The sequence below is a fragment of the Eurytemora carolleeae genome, unplaced genomic scaffold, assembly GCF_000591075.1.
Source record: "Eurytemora carolleeae unplaced genomic scaffold, Eaff_2.0 scaffold1518, whole genome shotgun sequence".
NCBI lineage: Eukaryota > Metazoa > Arthropoda > Copepoda > Calanoida > Temoridae > Eurytemora > Eurytemora carolleeae.
In genome coordinates, this window is record NW_019397406.1 from 28,766 (window position 1) to 50,183 (window position 21,418).

The 21,418-nt window shown below is 32.4% G+C and overlaps 1 protein-coding gene across 1 annotated transcript in view; it reads right to left on the reverse strand.

The window, feature by feature from the left end:
- Window positions 1-84: 84 nt before the first annotated feature.
- The window catches only part of LOC111714114 (general vesicular transport factor p115), a 25,814-nt gene continuing 4,480 nt past the window's right edge, over window positions 85-21,418 (reverse strand). Inside the window, exons 3-37 of the mRNA XM_023489154.1 lie at window positions 21,100-21,188; window positions 20,716-20,790; window positions 20,428-20,562; window positions 19,667-19,753; window positions 19,312-19,335; window positions 18,886-18,951; window positions 18,241-18,317; window positions 17,816-17,861; window positions 17,280-17,349; window positions 16,817-16,880; window positions 15,113-15,229; window positions 14,787-14,912; window positions 14,204-14,276; window positions 13,891-13,976; window positions 13,384-13,443; window positions 13,114-13,187; window positions 12,712-12,781; window positions 12,333-12,429; window positions 11,910-11,975; window positions 11,536-11,609; window positions 11,061-11,169; window positions 10,113-10,225; window positions 9,729-9,779; window positions 9,581-9,643; window positions 9,050-9,105; window positions 8,679-8,754; window positions 7,067-7,162; window positions 6,831-6,899; window positions 6,397-6,491; window positions 5,755-5,911; window positions 5,249-5,310; window positions 4,382-4,516; window positions 2,018-2,126; window positions 1,265-1,365; window positions 85-781 (exon numbers count right to left, since the gene is read on the reverse strand). Coding sequence (XP_023344922.1) covers window positions 1,276-1,365; window positions 2,018-2,126; window positions 4,382-4,516; window positions 5,249-5,310; window positions 5,755-5,911; window positions 6,397-6,491; window positions 6,831-6,899; window positions 7,067-7,162; window positions 8,679-8,754; window positions 9,050-9,105; window positions 9,581-9,643; window positions 9,729-9,779; window positions 10,113-10,225; window positions 11,061-11,169; window positions 11,536-11,609; window positions 11,910-11,975; window positions 12,333-12,429; window positions 12,712-12,781; window positions 13,114-13,187; window positions 13,384-13,443; window positions 13,891-13,976; window positions 14,204-14,276; window positions 14,787-14,912; window positions 15,113-15,229; window positions 16,817-16,880; window positions 17,280-17,349; window positions 17,816-17,861; window positions 18,241-18,317; window positions 18,886-18,951; window positions 19,312-19,335; window positions 19,667-19,753; window positions 20,428-20,562; window positions 20,716-20,790; window positions 21,100-21,188 — 2,857 coding nt within the window. The 3' untranslated portion in view covers window positions 85-781; window positions 1,265-1,275. The remainder of the gene's footprint in view (window positions 782-1,264; window positions 1,366-2,017; window positions 2,127-4,381; window positions 4,517-5,248; window positions 5,311-5,754; window positions 5,912-6,396; window positions 6,492-6,830; window positions 6,900-7,066; window positions 7,163-8,678; window positions 8,755-9,049; window positions 9,106-9,580; window positions 9,644-9,728; window positions 9,780-10,112; window positions 10,226-11,060; window positions 11,170-11,535; window positions 11,610-11,909; window positions 11,976-12,332; window positions 12,430-12,711; window positions 12,782-13,113; window positions 13,188-13,383; window positions 13,444-13,890; window positions 13,977-14,203; window positions 14,277-14,786; window positions 14,913-15,112; window positions 15,230-16,816; window positions 16,881-17,279; window positions 17,350-17,815; window positions 17,862-18,240; window positions 18,318-18,885; window positions 18,952-19,311; window positions 19,336-19,666; window positions 19,754-20,427; window positions 20,563-20,715; window positions 20,791-21,099; window positions 21,189-21,418) is intronic.

Sequence of the window (21,418 nt, forward strand, 5' to 3'; positions counted from 1 at the left end):
TTTCTTTCGAATTCATTTAGGACTTTTTTCCCTCCCTTAACCCCATAAAAAAAATTTCAACCAAAAATGTTGTTTTTTTAAATAAAAATAATTAACCTAAGTAAACATATAAATGAAAAAAACACGCATTAATTCAGAACTGTGGATTAAACAAAATAAATTAGATTAAAATTCAACAATAAAAATAAATGTACTTTAAAGGTATTTGCATCATTAATATCTATTTTTAAAGAATAAAATAAAATCATTAAAGTTAAAACTTTTTCTTTAAGTAAATATTGCCTGTTTTTGAGAATTTAAGAAAAACTATCATAATTATAATCATTATAAAGTATCAGACACAGAAAAAAAAAACGCAACTCAAATAAATAACTATCACAGAAACAAGCGAGCTAAAGATACGGAAACATTATGATTATTGATCAAACTCATTTTCTGATGAAATAAAATGAATTAAAAACTATTTGGAAAATTTAAAGATTTCATCCAGTTATCAACGTTGTTGATTAAAGGGATCTCCTGTTATACGAATACCATAACAATACAATAAAAAAATTTAATGGCTTTATTTAAAAACAAATGACGTGCACCCTCTGGATTAAAGTAAGAAAAAAATATTGTGAATTATTCATGGCATTCTGGAGATAATCTCTTTAAATGACCAGGACAAAGCATGTAACTTTAAATAACAGAAATGAGCTTGAAACTAAAAATATGAAATAAAGACTGCTGTCTGCTTCATACCCCTTGGTTTGGAAAATATCATCGCTCCGAAGAAACACTAAAAAAGTTTGCATTATTAACATTCAATTTATTGGCAGATCAAAGATATTTTAATTATGTTTGCTCCTTGTTAGATCGAAAAGTACGTTTGTATATATCCTCTCAGAAATCTCTCATTTGTGTGTAACAGGCATATTTGAGGAATAAGTTGTTTCAACTCGGAGAGTGGGAGGGGTAGGTGGGTTAATATACGAGATTTGAAAAAATTTTAAATAAAAATTCAACTTACGAGCTTTAAAACTTTTTTGATACCCACACAATTATTTCAAATTCAGTAAAACAAGCTAAAATTATTTATTAAAAAGGGGAAGGAGATTTTTTTCTGAAAATATCTACGAGTATGATAACCCCGCATTGCGTGGGTGGAGGGGGGGGGGCTCTCTACACCAATTTGTAATCATACCAAACAAATCAGCTTCGCAGCAAGTGTGCTCAAAAATTTGTAATCATATAGCACACAGTATACTACAGTAGACCGTACCTATCAGATGGTCAGGTCAAATCCTCATCTTCAGCCTCATCTTCGGATACCTCAACGTTGAGATCTCTCAGCCTTGTCTTGTACTTCACCATCTTTTCCTCCTGAAAAACAAATAAAATTGAATATACAATCAATCAATCATAAATAATAATTCTCGTCGATCAACAATTCTATCATTTATCAAATCTATTAATTGTTTCCCAAATTACTTAGTTAATGAATAATCACTCATTAAATCAACCAACCAACCAACCAACCAACCAACCAACCAACCAACCAACCAACCAACCAACCAACCAACCAACCAACCAACCAACCACTAAATCACTCAACTACCCATTTCTCCAAATACTTAACTAATAATAATAATAATAATAATAATAATACTTAACCAACCAATTTATCTTTTAAAAAAAGCTACCAAAGTGTAAACTGAAGTCAGAACTTTTGTGCTTGGGATCAAGCATTGATCTCATCTTGTGCAGATCAACGGATTGATTTAATTTGTCTTTGATATCCCTTGGTGGTCATACCCTACAGAGAACACTTGAATTGAGGAATCAAACATTGATAATCAAATTTAAAAGAACCCTAAAATGGATATCAAGCGCTTTATATTCACAATATCCACACAAAAGTTCTGATCTCTGTACATACAACATGGCTCGGCAGGAGATTCCTAAGAGGAATAGCGAGTACCACTTCTTTGAAGGTAAGCGCTATACAAAATTATGATGATACTAATTTTTAGACCTGATCTGCCAGCATAACAAGAAGATCCTCTTGTTCACTCTGCAGACCTTTCACCTTCTCCCTCTCCATCTCCATTTTCTCCTTGTACAGCTTCAAGTCTTCTTTCAAACTAGAACACATCCTTAGATTACAATTTTGTTTTCCACAAAGCCCAGGGTTTCCAACGCAAGTGCATTTTACTTGCGCACAATTCTATAATAATTGTGCGCAATAAACGCAATGGAATTGCGCATAATTGTGCGCTATAGCACACAAATTTGTCCATCTTTCTTGCGGTTGTGTTCCAATTTTTTGATAATATTTATGATTTAAACCTTGTGGCACGCAATAAATGCAATTAATTATTGGGCAATTCCACTCAACAAAAAAAATCAATTCATTCTCTTCAGTCTTACAGCGCAGCTATTCGAGTTTATACATATTTATTTTCTCTCAAGAATAGCCAAAAGTTTTTCAATATTTTCTTTATTTATAACTCCCTTAATAACACCTGGAGCTCATATACAATTCGACAACAATTAAATTTTTCTCTTAATTTAAAGTTAACCTCCATTGCTCTCAACTTTTTCAATTCACTTTGAAAAAGAAAGAGAAGAAATTTTCCAAATTAATTTAAAATTCAAGCATTCTTTTTCATTTAAGATTTTAATTTCAACTTAACTATCCTCTACTTCAGCTAAACAGAATTTTTTTTCATTTCAGCAATATGGGAAATCCCAAATAGAAACTGATCTGAGGACATGGTTTTCAAGGTTTAAACCAAATCTCCCCTGAACTTTATTCTGCCATTTATTGCAATGGACTTGGACCAGCTTCCTCCCAAACCCTCAATGCTTTCGGCTGGACTGGGAAAATAATTGGCGGAATAATTATCTGGTTTGGTCCAAAGAACCTCTCAATTGGAAGGGGCAGTTTCTTCATAAATGGTTTTCTTTTCTCTAGGGTGTGAATCATATATCAGGTATTCAGGAGGGGGGGTACATTTTACTGGGTTTCCTAATTCGTTAGGGAAACTGGACTTTCTTTTCAGATTTTGTTAAGGAGAATAGGGGGCTCTGGGCAAGCAGGAATTGGCAATTCCAAATCTTACAGTTTGATCTGCTCCCTGGGAGTAAATTCTTTCGCCCAAAGTATGGCTTGCCAGTACTGGACTCATGTAGAGAGAATGCACCATCATGGTACTGGACCAGTTGTCCATCTAACCTTGTGTACCTGGGCAAGTCTTATGGTGAACCCCGAGGAACTTAGAGCACTAGAAGTGGATTGCAGATTGGCTGGCAGTAGATAGTTTGGGGAGATCATGTGTGATCTTACAGAAGGTGCTAATATTGGCTGTAAGCATCCTTTTAGACAACCAACAACTAGCACTAAAGCACCCAGTAGCTACAAATTCGGACCTCATGTATCAGCATCCATTGCAGATTGGTTAAAGAAAGGTTTTGCTTATGGCCTGGTAGCGGTGGATGAAGTTCCTCCAGGAGTCAAGATTAACGGAATAATGTGCAAACAGAAACAAAATGACTCCGTCAGGATTATATTAAATTTGAGCTCTCCCATTGGAGCTTCAGTGAACAAAGGTATTTATGAACAGGACTTCCCTGCAACAATTTCCTCGTCCACCAAATGGAGCAGGGTGCTAAATAGTGCTGGTAGGGGATGTCTGATGGCCGGTCGGACGCCTATTAGCAGTCAGGAAGCAACACCTCCATCTACAATGGTTTTCTTGGCAGGGCATGGCTTTATGCGAACTGTGTCTAATGTTCAGTTCAAAGAGCAGCATAGGATCTTAAAGCTTCTTTCCTTCTCTTTCACAGGTTGGGGGACCACTGTGTTTATTTACATTGCTCTGAGAGAGTACAGTACACAAGTTGTGCACATTTGAGTTGGGTGTTCCTTGCCAGCACTAGTGAGAATATCCTCATCTAGCATCATCCATTTGACCTTGTTTGAAAACCCTCTAGTTTCAGGGGTCCATCTATATACATTGTACAGTATGGAATTTGTTCTATAACTTGACATCATACTTCCATTTGTTTACAACAACAGTTCATGGTTAATTTCTGCACCAAATATCAATCAATCAACAGTTGGGATCGTATTGGACAGAATTATATGGACCCATGCCTAGTTGCTCAGAGAAATGATAAAAATATATTCCCGACTTAATTGGTAACAATATCATGATCTAACTACTGCTCACTGGACATGTTGGCCAACTCAACATCTTGTCCATTTACTAACCTATTGAGAATAACCTTAACTAATGATGATCATTTAACAACCATTTGACGTCCTTTCAAAGTCTCTTCAACATCCCTTGGTTGCTAGGGAAGTTTCAAAAACAAAAATATATCCCTTACTTACTTGTTAAAAAGATCCTGATCTAACTGCTGCTGACTGGACATATTGACCAGCTCAACATCTCGTCTCTCCTTGTACTCCTCTAGCTCAGCAGTCAGCTCACGGACCTTACGCTCCAGTCCATCAACAACATTAGGACTTTAACAAATATCATGTTGCATTTAATTTCTATTTTTTCGTTCAGATTTATCTAAATTTTGACGGTTTGAACAGTGAGATCCATAAAGCTGTAAAATAGGACAAAATTGTTAAGACTCAAGTTATGATTTTAAATAGTTTAATTAACATGAACACACAACAATTGTTCAATGTACAGTGTTCACTTAATAAGTTGACTTATAAGCTACTGGTAAAACCATTTGCTTTTCAAAAACATCAAATATACATAATATTACTTAGATGTCATTTTCTCTTCCACAGTTTTATGTATCTAACTGTATAAGAGAATTTATAATTATTATCATGGATGATACATTTTTACATTAATCTTATAATCGATCATAAATATTAATAAGATGCCTTTAAAACATACCTTTAGTGCTACAAAGATCTACTGTTATCCAAGTAACAAACAAATATTTTCTGTGTCATTGTGAGCTTTTGAAAGTTTTTTGCGTTTGTAAATATCAGTTATCAATAAAAGAGATAAACTATGAAAAAAATAAACACTCCCTTGCAGTATACATTTTTCAGTACAAAATTGTTTCTACAACTTAACTGGTAGCGGAATCAGCACCTGACTGAGACCCTTACGTAGACAGCGGTCTGGGGATTCCACATTGGGGATCTTTCATAATCTTCTGCCCCGGATATCAATTAATCAATAATTGGGATCGCATTGGATGGAATTTTGCTAACACCTTCTCTTACCTTGTATAATGCTGAACCTCTCGTAGGTCTTCTAGATCATGCCGAGATTTAAACAGCTCAACCTGCAATGTAAAAGGCTATAAGAGGTTTGTTGAAATTGATCTTAAAAAATGTACTGAGTTATGGAAACAATCATTCCATGTAGATTTAGGAAAATTTCTGACGTTTTTGATGCATTTCCACTTGCAACTGGAGTTGATACTAAAAACAAAATACAAATCTCAAATCTTAAAATTCAAAAAGACCATTTGCACAAAATCACATTTGAATGATGGCTTTACATCTTCTTTACCCAAGTATGCAAGATAATGTTATTTCTAATTTTGTCTTTTTTTAGAAAGAAAAGGTTAAAAATGCCTTTAAAATTTACTGGACAAAAAAGGTACTTAATAGACATTTTTTTCATCCCAAAACCCTAAAAAGTTCAAAATCAGCATTAAGAAACTTTTAGAAATTTTTAAACTAAGATTTTAGTTGGAAAAAATGTACGGCTGAAGATTTTATACCTCAATTAAATCTCTTTCTTTTTTAAGTTCATTCAGTTCTTCTTCATGAGCATTTTTCATCCTGACAATCTCTCTCTCCTTGAGATCAATCTCGTATGTGTTCTCCACCTTGTTATGCGCCTCCAGCTCCATTGTTGTCATAAACATATTCTCAAACCTGAAAGAGATTGACAACTTATTTGAATATGTACTGAACACTGCACCTCTGGTCTGGAACTACCCCATCTTTCCGCACTTTAAGGAACAGTAGACGTAACTATAATTGACCACCCACTTATAGTTTGGCATGTCCAATTCACAACAGTACTCCTTAAAGTCTCTTTTTTAGAGAACCAGTCACAATAAAAAATAATTCATTTTAACATGGATATGCTGGATTCCCATTGAAACATTTACAATTGATGTGAGTATATAGTAAATAGTCTTCAACATAGTGGATTTCTATAAGCCCAAAGCTGACCCATTGAGATTTACAATTGATTGATTAATTCATTTATTGACTGATTGAATTTTTGACTGATTGATTATTTTGTTGTTTGTAAATATACTGACTGATGAAAAGATTCATAAATTGTTTAAATTGATCTATCTATTGATTGATTGATTGATTTGTTGATTGATTGATTGATTGGTTGGTTGTACCTGTCCCTAGGTGACCCAGGATTAAGCGGAAGATCATTTTTGAGTTTAAGAAGCTCCTCGTCCTTCTTCATCACCTGGCATCTCATCGTATCCAACTAGAAACAATGCCAAACTAATATCTGCCTACAGAGGTGAGACGACAGCCACACTCAAATAACCCCAGAGCAATCGACATCACTAACTAAAATTTCTTCCTAAGCTCTTGCTCAGACGTACTTTCAGAAATAATTATGTAACATTAATTGTGTTTCAAAAGACATTTCATTGCTAGTACCTTCCCCCCTCACCCTAAGCTACTTTAGATCGACCACTTTATACAATTATTTTTGCCTGTTACTGAAATGTAAACAAAGCAGCATTTTGATATAGTGGCTAACAACAACAAAAGTAAAAAAAATATAAACATAATGTTAGCAAATACTGTGGGTTAATACCTGGCTTCTCAACATCTGGATTGTAATAGCCTTGTTGTCGGGAAAAGAATCAGTCTGGCATTGACAATCCTTGAATAACAATAATTTTCAAATAGAATTTTAGAGACAACTCACTCTAAATTTCAATACCAAAATTTTGAGATTTGGAAATTAAGAATGGAAGTAAAATTTCAAATTGAAAACACAGAAAAATAACAAAAAATGAATTTTTTGAAGGGTAATTGATTAGTGATTACCTTGATTATTGGTTTTGGAGTGTCTTGAATAAAAGGTTGATAAAGATTTGCTCCAGTATCTGGAGTCTCCTCAGCTCCCAGTCTGGACTCCAACTCCTTAATATTATACAAATGTACTCCCAAGTCTAGCCTACACCTCCTACTCATACTCAAGCTCCTTCATATTATAAAGATTTGTTCCAGTTCCTTCATATCATAAAGATTTGGTCCATTTCCTTCAAATTTTAAAGATTAGCTCCAGTTCCTTCCTTAGTATTAAAAGAATTTGCTCCAGCTCCTTAATGCTAAACAGTATTACGTCAGCTCCTTAATATTATTACAGATTTGATTCAGTTTCTTAATATTTTACAGATTTACTCCAGCTTCTGAATTATATTACTGGTTAGATCCAGCTAATTAATATTTAAAGATTTTCTTCAGCTCCTTAAGTTTACACAGACTTACTACTTAACATGAAGTGAGTGGTCCAAACAGGCTCCCAGGCTCCCAAGTATTTAGAGCTCTCAATATTTAGAGGGAGTATCTGAAGGGTCTAATGATTTATTGGCTGATGACAGATAAAAACTTTTCCAAATTTATTAATTAATATTTGACAGATTTTATCCAAATTATTCATATTATACAGTCTGCTCACGCTCCTCAACATAAAAACTATTTGCTCCATTTAATCAGTCTTACTTCAGCTACTTTATATTATAAATGCTGGGTGAGTCAAAAAAAGCGTGATTATCTTCAAGGATCCCCATGCACAGCAAACGTTCAAACAGAAATTGTTGCCACAAAAAAATTCTGGTTTACAGTCTTATTTTATAAAACAAGAATTGATGTGGATTCATGGACATTTAGTTAAGTTATACATTGATTTTGGATCATTTCTACCTACTCTTTTATGGTAAAGTTTCATGGTTTCAGATTTATATAAGGCCTTTTCTTGCTCATTTCAGATGTAGACTTAGGAACTGGTAGCAAAATAGAAGGAAGCATTGGTTTCAAGAAGGTAGTCTCCCTTTGGAGCTAAGTATAATTCTGTGTAGAGGTAGATTATTAGAGCAAGGATATGCTAAATTATAGAATGATACATTTTCAGTTAGGATGGAAGGCAAATTTAAGTGTACTGATGGAAAGGGGGGAGAGGGAGAAAAGTGGGCAAATTATTTGAGCATGAAGTGACTCTTTGCTTATGATAAAGTCAAGCTGGCTAATGAATGGGGTATATTGAGCATGAAGTGACTCTTTGCTTATAATAAAGTCAAGCTGGCTAATGAATGGGGTATATTGAACATGAAGTGACTCTTTGCTAATAATAAAGTCAAGCTGGCTAATGAATGGGGTATATTGAGCATGAAGTGACTCTTTGCTTGTAATAAAGTCAAGCTGGCTAATGAATGGGGTATATTGAGCATGAAGTGACTCTTTGATTATAATAAAGTCAAGCTGGCTAATAAATGGGGTATAACATGGAACCCTTCTGAAAAGGCAGAAATTTTTATAGCGTGGTAAAGAGAAGGATCACAGCAATTGAGGAAGGGAAAACCAATCAAGTTTTTTAATTTGATAATGTAGTATTTATATTAAGTATAATAAAGGAAATTGTTATGAACAAATAATATACCTGAATATATTCGTCTTGCTGCTGAAGCTGTTTTCTCAGCCCTTCGACCTCAGCGTCAGTCTGGGAGGGACCATTTCTTTTAGGAAAAATTAAATATTTGTTGATAAAAAAAAATTGGGAATTTTTTTTGAAAATATTGTGAATGGAGATGTGTTACTTAATTAAATTAGAATTTTAGGGATGTCATACAGTCGCATCCCAGTCCCAAATCAATATACTAAATCAGGACCTAATTAAAACTTGAAATGGAATGTTAAAATGTTGTTTTGTAATGGTTGGAAATTAATTATCAAATATCATTAGTTTATTATGCAATGATTATTTTAAATATATTCTAATGAATAAAATGCAATTATCATTAATTTTCATTCCTTAGGTCCATAGAAGTAAATGGTTTGGAAGATGTAGCTGCATTCATTACTTGAGCCTGAAACATATTTTTTATCCATCAATCATCAAAGCGGGGTAAATCTTTTTAAAAGTTGACCCTCAGTCCCCCCCCCTCAGAAATCACTTTTCCCCATAAATAATTGTTTGCCAAACATTGGTCTTAAACTTATTTAACATATTTAAACCGAGTTGCTTTCAGTTAATTAATTTTAAGCATCAGTTTCAGGTTTATCAACTTAAAGCCAATGATTTCTAGCTTGAGACTGGATCTAATAAATTTGAGCCAGGTCTAGAGACGGTTCAACCCAGTATCTTGAATCAGTATTCCGGATTTGTCCATGTCCCATAAATGATAACTACACTGCATCACAACAGATTTGTATTTGAATCGATAGTTAATCGCCTTAGCTCAATTTCATTAAATTCAGTCCCTGGACAACTTAAAGGAAACCATTAAAAATGTTGGTTTGGTCAACTGAATCTGATCTGGGGTAATTATGAAATAATTTAACCTGAAGGATTGCATTCTGATCTTTAATCTGCTGAACTACACCAGTTAACTCCTCATATCTAGCCTGATTTGTAACAATGTTTTTCTTTAGATTTTTTAGATTCATGTAAAGACATTTTTATAAAAAATAAAGGCTTACAAATATTTACCTGGAGGGAAGTGTACTCTGTGTGAAGAACTTTGTTTGCATCAATGTACTCCTAAATCAATAATAAATGTACTCCTAAATCAATAATAAATGTACTCCTAAATCAATAATAAATGTACTCCTAAATCAATAATAAATGTACTCCTAAATCAATAATAAATGAAATAAAAGTAAATAAATTAATGGACTTTGAGTTATACAAGTGACCCATTCAAATCTCTTTAAAACTTTTGTCTTTACAAAAATAAGCAAAAAAAGTTTTTTAATTTTTAATTTAAGTTTCTTTTTTTAAGTGGCTCAGAGAAACTGTTAAATTTAAATGGAGGTTCAAGGTAGGAGAAATTGTACTGGGGAAAACAAACAGATTTGCAGTGTCCTAAGTTACCTTCATTTTAGTATCCTGATCTCTGATAAATACTTTATAGTTCTCCAGAGCTGCATGGGTAGATGCATCCAGGGGTCCAGTTCCATTCAAGAGCACTGCTGATCTTCGGTTCCCTATAAGTAATGCATAGGATCATGAACTAGATTCATGACTCCCTGGATTAGGATCTTGATTGAAATGGCAAAATATCAACCAAAACAGACATAATCACACATATAATTGGGCACTGATTTGTTTACAAATTGCGGCCTTGATTTATTTATTATTCATGGCAATTGATCATAAAAAAACTTCCATTGTATTCCTATTTGTGGAATAAACTGTATAATTTAAACAAACTTCCCATTATATACTGAAGAAAAGTAACAGCCAAAATCAACACAGGAAAATAAGCAGAGATTAACAAAAAAAAAAGATGATGCAACTTTCTGTTGTGGCTTTAGTGTGGTTGTTTTCTGTTTAACTAATTTAGTCTTTGTTGTTGTACTATAGTTGTTTTTCTTATATGCTAATTGCAATGTTTTTAAAAAATAAACATACATTGCCCCCTCCCCCACAAACTCAAAACTCGTATTTTCGTATCCTAACCCCTTCCCCCCCACCCATCCCCCAACCTTTAATTCAATGAACATTTCTTTCAGTTTTGACAATACCACCATTCTTTAAGGTTGACCATAATTTTTACACTTTTCATTTTTTCATTCCACTTCAAAAAAACCCCCCTCCCCTAATTTGCTTACTTTTTTTATAAATTTCTAGAAAGTTATTTGTTACATTATCTTTATTTTTAATTTGTAATAATTTTGGTCATTTTCTGTAGGACTGAAAAGGATATAAAATATATCGAAATTTATTTCCAACCCCGAGTTTTTCTACCTGTGAGAGTAAAACCTTTTTTGCCAGTTTGGACAATTTACAGAGATTATCAATAACACGTTGAGCACTAACCTATAATATTCGTAACATCTCTGTCAAGTGACCTAAAGAGGGCACAGAAATGGTTGTCAACAGTTAACTCAGAGATGTTGTTGCAGCGAAGTTGCGGTGATTTCAATGCCTGAAATTAATATAATGGCTCAGCTTTGATATTTGAAGCAGAAGCTTAGCTTTTAAATTGAACTAGTCAGCTTTAATTGACTATCTGCATATCCTTAATTTAATATTTCAATGTTTCAGAATATCTAGTGCTAGTATCTTTTTCATAAAATTGGTTTTACGAGGGAGGGAAGGCACAAAACTTCACATATTTTTACCGGACCGCAAATTACGTCACACTAAGCGCTTCTCGGGATTATTCTCACTTGCCTTTCTTCGACACAGCCCCAATTTCTCACATATGATTTGTGACGACATTGGTGGTGCGGTAGAAAACATTAGTGCGCCTCCTTCCCCCCTTCCCTACCTTATTAAAGCACTGCCTAACCTTATTAAAGCTCTCATGTTTTGGAATATCTGCTATTTTATCCAGAAATTGATCTGCTCCGACCCTCTTCTCAACTAATCCAACCAGTTTAATTCTCAAATAGTTAGAATGAGGAGAAAATTTATAAGGGGACTGTCGACATAACTTCGAGTGACCCTTTGTTTAATGATTTCAGATGTCAGATGTCAGATGTCAGATGTCAGATGTAAGATGTCAGATGCACAAAGGTACCCTTAAAACCTTTGTCTTAGTAAAACTGAGAAAGATATCCTCGTTGTAAATTTAAAAAGGGATTAGTCATTCTGAATTGGAAGTAAAAATAGGAAATAATAATAATCTGAAAATTTGGTGAAATCTGTATTGGTTTTCTTTGCCTAATGAAATGAGGTCTTCTTGAGTTGATCCCGGCACTGTGTTCTTATTGTAGATAATACATAGTCCTTAAACAATATAGTCGCTTAAGCGTAATTTCAAGTGACCCTCAATGCAATAACGACCATGCCCGATTTACAATGGTACTATTAAAAGCTTTGTCTAGTCAAATTCCCAGGGGCGACAAATTCCTAAGGGTGACAATTTTCCATGTGGCAACTTTCCAAATGTGCAATTTCCCGAGCGGTAACTTCACAAGATTAGGTTAGGCCTTCTGAGGCGACCCAGTCTACAATGTGGGCCGAGCTCTGCGACTCGAATGGGCTAGTGGGCTCATAGTACAGACTTGGGAAATTGCACACGAGGGAAGTTTCCACTTGGAAAAAATCATTAATTAATCATTTTTCCAAATTATTAAATATTACCTAATAAAAAGGCACAAATGCCATGACCCAAGCGTTCTGTCTCGTCGTGCTCATTTGAACAAATTTGAGCCATAAAGAATGCTACAGCACCATCCATCTAAATAATAGAAAATTATTTTCACTATCAATAATTTAAAAACTAGTTATAATATAATCTAATGTAGGAACGTTTGGAACTTTAATCTGATCAGAACTAGATAATTAGTAACTCTAGTGGTCCGAGGGATTATGTAATTCTTTTCGTAAGCAATAGCCAATAGGAGATCGCGAAAAATACGAGTCAGCTGGTTTTTATGGATTAAAACCCTATCCCTTAAAGAAGTTTCCGGTGTGAATATTAAGAAGTTCCAATCACTCTCAAGAGTGACAATCAATATACCTGTAAAAGTATAGAAACTGCCATAGGACACTCAGTAACCCACTCACATAACATCTGAAGAATACCCAACCTGGACGCAAAACCTTTCTAGTAAAGAAACAAGAAAGCAAGTGTCATTGAATGATTAACATCCTTATGCAATCAGTCAATAAATCAATCAATTTTAACACATAATGAAGTCTTATTAGGAAATTTGGTGAATTGTGAGGCTAATTATGTGCTGTTAAAATCACAGAAAAAAATAAGAAAGTAGACTATTTTACTGAAGTTATGCAATATTATTTTAACAACGACTTTTGACATAAAATATAAGATATCAAAGACGATATCTCTATTATCATGTTTCATAGGACAATTGTAAATAAATGTTAGACTAATTGAATTGTTAATAAAAAGGTTTTCCTGGCAGAAATGGAGGCATTATGCTGCAGCAGTGTAACACACTGGGTTAATAACGATACAGGTCCGCTCCCACCCTGAACAAAATCAAATTAAAGTGAGTGTTTGCAAAAAAAGAGAAAGGAATTATTCTTAAATTATGAATTAATTGGTAAGACTTTATTCGAATTTTTTTAGTGTGAAGTCTTTGATGTAGACAATAATCAAATCAGGAACTTAATTCATTTTCTTTTGAAAAAATCCTTAAGTATGCCTGATAAAAATTTGTATAACCTGGGTTGCAAGTTGGACCCTTAGAAGTTCTTCTTTTAATTTAGGAGATCCAGAGACAACCTGCTCAGTCCATCATGTTAAAATAATGATAAAAAAGAAATATTATATTGAACAAAAGGGCATAAAGAAAATGGCGGTAAAATTAATATCATAAATAAAATGACGGTGAAACAAATTTAATGAACAAAAGAACAAAATGGGGATAATATGAATTTTAAAAACAATGCTGGAGAAATGTATATTATGCACAAATTGGCGGCAAAATGATGTTCATCAACAAAATGGTAGTAAACAAATTCAAAAAATAAAATGGCGATTAAATTAATTTCATGAAATAAATTTTATCAATAAAATGACAATCAAGTCGGGTAAAGAAACAAAGTTGTGCGGCAAAATGAAGAGCAAAATGGCAGTGAACTCAAGTTTACGAACAAAATGGCGGAAAAATTAATTTCATGAACAATATGGCGGTAAATCATAAATATATCATAATTAATGGCGGCCTTCCTGTGATAGGGCTACAGCACACAGCCAGTTAGAAACAGAGTCATTCGAGAACAAGCCTCCACAAATCAATTGCCCACAAGACACATCTAATATTAGAATAAAAAATCAATTATTCTATAATTTATTGATTGAGAGTCACATCTAATTTTTGTTGTAAGTTTTTAAAATGTGTGAAATTTTTTTTCCAATAATCTGAAATTTTAAAATTAGAAAATAGAGTAAAAATTTCGTCAAAACTTTAATTTTTTTAGTAGAGGTTTTAGAGAAAATCTGCCAACCCCTTCTCTCGAACACAAAAGTCATCAGTAGTTACCTATCATATCCTCCCGGGGCAGGAGGGATTCAACCATCATTGCTTGCCCTCCAGTGTTCTTGTGAAGAAAAGACTATTTAAAAAACTCTTCTCCAAATGTTCTATGTTCATTGTTCAGGAAAAAAAAGGTCAGCAAAATTCTACATCTATATATATATATAAAGTAGTAACCTCTGTTTATTTATTTTTTTTTATCGATTTTGATGGTTATTATATCGTTAGAACTGACGAGGGTCAACCCAGACCGAAATATATTTTCAATAAATGTGGAACTAACATCTACTTTTTTACTCTACAGAGGTTTGGTCCATCACCATCACTGAATTTTAAAAATAATCTCTGTTTGTTTGTTTATCCGACCATAACTCAGGAACCCCTCGACCGATTGGCCTAAAATTGGGAAATTTGGTTGAACCATGGGAATCTTCTTTGTTTAGCTGGGTTCCTTGGCTTTCTGACAAAAAGTAACGGTAATTCTGTCATTCAGGACAATCTTTGTGGCTAAAAAAATAATTTTTAAAAATGAGTAATTTGAGAAATTTCAAAAAGTTGAACAATCCCTTTAAAAAGAGAAGAAATTTTCCTGAACACAGTAGAGCACAGAGCAGCGGAGGGAGAAGGGTTGCTTCTCGTTTACCATCGACATGAGGAGGAGGACTAGGATGGGTCGAGGAGGGTCAGAAGGAGCAGCTACATTTATAAACTGGGACTGCAAATATAGAGTTACAGTGCTATTCTAAGTAAACCGCAATACTATTAATTAATCTAAGACTTGACCTTTGACATCAGTAATAGTTTGCAGCATTCAATATGGGCAAAAAAAATGTCCTAGCTAGAATGTAATTTCTCAAAATCATTAACCCCCCCCCCCCATTATGTTTTACTATTCACCAATTTCTTAGTTTTTACCTGGTTCTCATTGTTCCCCCGGATAAGCTCTGAGATGGTATTGATGGCCTCCGTGAGAACATCGGCCGGGATACCGGAGGCCAACAAAATATCCTCCAGGTGACTCAGAACACCTCCCTGAAATCAATCAATTGTAGTAAAAAAAAAGTATTGATAAAGAGAGGAAATAAGTCATGTTACAATTAAATGTTCACTAAATCAATTAAATTTTAACAAATCAATTAGTATCACAAAATCAATTAAATGTTCACTAAATCATATAAATGTTCACTATATCATTTGAATGTTTAATAAATCAATTAACTGTTCACTAAATCAATTAAATGTTCACTATATCATTTGAATGTTCACTAAATCATTTAAATGTTAATTTCATGAATTAAATGTTCACTAAATCAATTAAATTTTAACAAATCAATTAGTATCACAAAATCAATTAAATGTTCACTAAATCATATAAATGTTCACTATATCATTTGAATGTTCACTAAATCAATTAACTGTTCACTAAATCAATTAAATGTTCACTATATCATTTGAATGTTCACTAAATCATTTAAATGTTAATTTCATGAATTAAATGTTCACTAAATCAATTAAATGTTCACTAAATAAATTAAATCTATAGAATAAAACAAGACATTCATATATATGTTGCCTATAGCCGGCTAAACAGTTGGGCCGAATGGGCTGAAATTTGTTGTAGACACTCATGGGTGGCCGGGGGGTGTTATAGGCTAAAAAAAATTGAAATTTAATTTTTTCATTTTTAATATGTTTTTTCCCGCGCTAGTGTTCACCAAATCAACTAAATTTTCACCAAATCAATTAAATGTTCACTAAACCAATTAAATGTTCACTAAACCAATTAAGTGTTCACTAAACCAATTAAATGTTCACTAAACCAATTAAATGTTCACTAAACCAATTAAATGTTCACTAAACCAATCAAATGTTCATAAAATCAATTGAATGTTCACTAAACCAATTAAATGTTCATAAAATCAATTGGATGTTCACTAAACCAATTAAATGTTCACTGAATCAATTAATTGTTAACTGAATCAATTAAATGTTCACTAAATCAACTAGATGTTCACTATATCAATTAAATGTTCACTAAATTAATAAAATGTTTACTAAATTAATTAAATGTTCACTAAGACAATTAAATGTTCACTAAATCAAATAGATGTTCACTAACTCAATTAGATATTCACTGAATCATTTAATTGTTCACCATATTTTTTTTATTATTATATGAATCAAGTAAATGTTCACTAAATCAAGTAAATGTTCACTAAATCAATCAAATGTTCATTAAATCAATTGAATGTTTACTAAATCAATTAAATGTTCACTAAATCAATTAAATATTCACTTTATGAAGTAAATATTCATTATATTAATAAAATGTTCACTAAATCAATTAAATGTTAACTAAAGTAATTAAATGGTCACTAAATCCATTAAATGTTCACTAAATCAATTAAATGTTCACTAAATCAATTAAATGTTCACTAAATCAATTAGACGTTTACTAAATCAATTAAACGTTAACTAAATACATCAAATGTTCACTAAATCAATTAGATATTACTGAATCAATAAGATGTGCCCTAAATCAATTAGATGTCTTCTAAATCAGTTAGATAACAACTAAATCAATTAGATGTGCCCTAAATTAATGAGGGCCCGGAATACCTGTTTGCAGGCCAATTGACAAGCCATAGTTATCTGATGAGGATTAGAAGGAGAAACCAAGGTCCTTCAAACAAAAACCATTAGTAAACTATTATTCTAAAGGGACTGTTGCCCTAATTTAATGTGAATCTCCATTTTAAATGCATTAATTAATAAATTTGAATTTCGGTTTCTTTGTTAAAGTGACATGCAGATTTATGCAACACAGGCAATGAATGAAATTGATAACATTTTAGTATTTTCCAGATAACAATGATTATTTCTGTTATTCTAGACTAGAAAAAGGTTCACAGGGTAGCGTGAATATAATTCTTTCCTAGGTGGGTCCCTTTACGCTATAAAGAATGTATTTAAATTGATTGATAAAATAGTCAAAACAAATTTCTATTTTGTTTTATTATAAAATCTAATGAAAATAAATTTCTGGAATTACCACTGTGAATATAAACCCCTCTGATTTTACCTTATTAATTGAAGAATGTGAAGCATATTGGACACTTTCTGGGCATCCCAGCCGTACTCAGTTACCTCGTCTGTATACAAACAATCAATTAGAGAAAAAATCAATCAATCAATAAACTAATGAATATATCGATAAACAATCATAAACCAATCAATCAATAAACTAATTTAATATATCGATAAACAATCATAAACCAATCAATTAATAAACTAATGCATATATCGATGAATATAACAGTCAATCAATCAATAAATCAATCAATAAACCAATCAATCAATAAACTAATGAATATATCGATGAATATAACAATCAATCAATCAATCAATCAATCAATCAATCAATCAATCAATCAATCAATGAACCAATTAATCAATAAACCAATAATCATTGACTCACTCAGTCGATAATTTTCTCAATCAATCTATCATTTTTTTTTAAATCCGATCAAAAACCAATTTTTTTAAAGTCAAATCAATAATTTACACTAAATAAGAATCGCATGCATGAAAATGTATTTATTAAATAAAGATGATTACCTGAATCTGTGAGTGAGGGCAGAAGCCTGGCAATATAGCTTCCTTCCTAAAAAAGTAAAAGCATTGAAGAGTTATTCAGGCGTTTAAAAATAGTTTATTTTTGATTTTTCCTTTCTTTTAAAGAAAATAAGTAACTATAGATTTCGAAAAATTGGTAAAAGTTGGGGTGCCTTAACTTTAATATAATTTTTTAAAAATGTTCAAATAAAAATTCAAATCAGAACTTTTGTTAGGAAATTTTTAAATTTTACCGTTTGAATTGGATATGGGAGCATATTTATATTTAAGGAGCAAGGCTTGATCCTTGCAAAAGATAACCATCACGGGACAATGAAGAGGAATTAATAAAACTGAGATCAATATATTAATATACAATTTAACACAGGATATCCATTTTCATTTTCATGCCAAAAAAAATTTCAAACCTTGAAAAAAGTTTGATTTGATGGATTATTCCGGAGAAGGTTCAACATCAGCCTCAGACAATCCTCAACAACTATACCTAGAATAGGTTTAATATCAACCTCAGACAATCCTCTACAATTATACCTAGAATAAGTTTAATATTAACCTCAGACAATCCTCTACAACTATACCTAGAATAGGTTCAACATCAGCCTCAGACAATCCTCAACAACTATACCTAGTATTAGTAGGTTTAATATAAACCTCAGACAAGCCTCTACAACTATACCTAGAATAGGTTTAATATTAACCTCAGACAAGCCTCTACAACTATACCTAGAATTATTTTTAAATCAAAAGTAACATTTATAATTCACACAACCATAGAAGATAAACAAATCAAATCAAATCAAATCAAATCAAATCAAATCAAATCAAATCAAATCAAATCAAATCAAATCAAATCAAATCAAATCAAATCAAATCAAATCAAATCAAATCAAATCAAATCAAATCAAATCAAATCAAATCAAATCAAATCAAATCAAATCGATAAAATCTTTGATCAAATCTTTGAATTAAACTTTGATCCTATCTTTGATTAAATCTTCTATCACATCTTCGATCAACTCTTTAACCAATAAATCAATTGATAAATAATTTACCTCCATCCGTCCATCCCTCAAACTCCATAATCTCCATCAGTTTGTCGAAAGCGTTCTCAAAAGCGACTACCATTATGGTAAAGCTCATTTTGAATAGTTTAAAACATTAGCAAAAAATATTTATAAATCATTTAATAAAATAGTTTGTTTTTGTTGTAGATAACATTTATTGATATCCAACGAAAAGTAATAAATTCACAAAAAAACCAAACAGAAATATTCAGCTTATAATAATTTACAAAATTGAAGATTTTATGATACAATAAAATAAAAAAAAATATAAAATAAATCAAATGATAAAATCAATCCATTAAATGATAAATCATACAATCAAATAATAAATCATACAAATAATAAATCAATCAAATCAAATAACAAATCAATCAATCAAATGATAAGTAAATCAACTATCTAAAGAGCATTTTCCTATTTTCTGAATGTTCGAGTTTCCTGAAAATAAGAAAACATTTACGTAAAACTCAAAACCAAAAAGATGTCTTCATGCGAATTTATTCAAATAAAGCATGTTTCACAGTTTGATGCTTATTGCTTAAAATTAATTATGAGCCACTTGTATTATGCAGTATTATGCAGTATTTTTCAACCAAAGATAAATTTACATTTATAACGGTCGCAGACCTTTTAGTCCTCGACCGACACAATTAAAAAAATATTTTTTTTAGATAAAATTAAAATGTCGAAATACATAATTATCATTTTTTTGTGTTTACTTGGATTTCTAGAGAATTTGAGAATAATAAAGAAATGAAGAGGAGTATACCTTTTGTCAGTTTGAAGAGAAGAATCAGAGAATCATTTCTTAAAACTTCTCTCGTCTCCCCCAGGACATCCATCAGTTTGGATACACCTTTAGCATTATCATTTTACTACTTTTCCCCCCATTTTCCTCCTTCTTTCTTTTTCCCATTTACTATTCCTATTCTCATTTCCTATTCCTTTTCCCCTATCACTACCATTTACTATTCCTATTCTCATTTCCTATTCCATTTCCTATTCCTTTTCCCCTATCACTCCCATTTACTATGCCTTTTCTCATTTCCTATTCCATTTCATATTCCTTTTCCCCTATCACTCCCATTTACTATTCATTTTCCCCTATCACTCCCATTTACTATTCCTTTTCTCATTTCCTATTCCATTTCATATTCCTTTTCCCCTATCACTCCCATTTACTATTCCTTTTCCCCTATCACTCCCATTTACTATTCCTTTTCCCCTATCACCCCCCTTTTAACACTCTTATTCCCTAATCCACCCCCGCCCCCATTTCTGTTCCAACTCTTTGTACGTATTGCCCACCTGCCCCGCCAACCGCTTTTCTTTTCCAATTTCCCTGTCCTTTTGTACTCTAAAACACAGTGTAATAACATAAAGCTAATTTGACATTATATCAGGATAAAATTCACCATGAAGTAATCTTTAAAATTACACAATAGTTAATGTCACTTACTACATATTGTGTCACTGTAGTAAATATGCACCTGGAATGTACATTATGTCCCTGTTGTATGTATTATGTACCTGTATGACTGTTTAAGATCTGCTGTTGGATCATCCTGGGACAGTTAGAGAGAAGGAAGTTTAGAGCAGCCAGGGTTGGTCGCCTACAGGTAAAATAGTTTGGTACAGTCATGATTACATTGAGTTGGAATTTATCTAAAATTAATCAGACAAATTTTTGAAATATTTTACGGCATTCATTTGCCAATCTGGTTTTGCATAAACTTGAAAGTTGATTATAAACTTGTAAAGTCAAGTCAATTATTAACTTGTAAGGTCGATTATAAACTTGTAAGGTCGATTATAAACTTACCAGGAATGTGAGAAGAAGGGTGAGGTTCTCTTCATCCTTTAGAAACATTTCAGAAAATCCTTCTCCTACTCCTAAACATTAAGTATAATTTACAGAATTCTAGCAAACACTTCTCCTACTCCTAAACATCAAATATTATTTACAGAATTCTAGAAATCTAGGAGTTTTATACGGGCGTTCGCGCCACTTTTTTTCATGATAATTTTTACTTTTAAATATCACTTTAAAAAAAAATTTCACATTCCCTTGGTAGACTTACTCGAAAAAATTATATCGAATTTTGTCAATGGCTGAATATAAATTCTGACCGGCCACCAACCTTTTTAGGGAACATTTGGGCCCAATCAAGGAACAGTAGGAAAATCTCTTAAATTACCAACCTGTAAAGTCGTCTCGTTGGTTTTCAGGGATAACTTCTTCGTCGAATTCCTCAGGAGAAAATATATTGGACAATGTTTCCAAGACATAGCTGAAAAATAAAGAATTAATATTTTATACGGAGAATAAGGGCAGGGAAAAGAAGGGGGGAGAAGAGAAGGTGAAGGAAGAACGTTAATTCCTGAATGTTAAGGGGCAGGGGAGAAGGGTATATATTTACTTTTTAGATATTACTGATAACCAAAAGATAGTTTAAAAAAGAACAATTGTTTTAATTATTCAATAAGAGTAAAGATGGAGGGCCCAACCTTTAATAGGGGG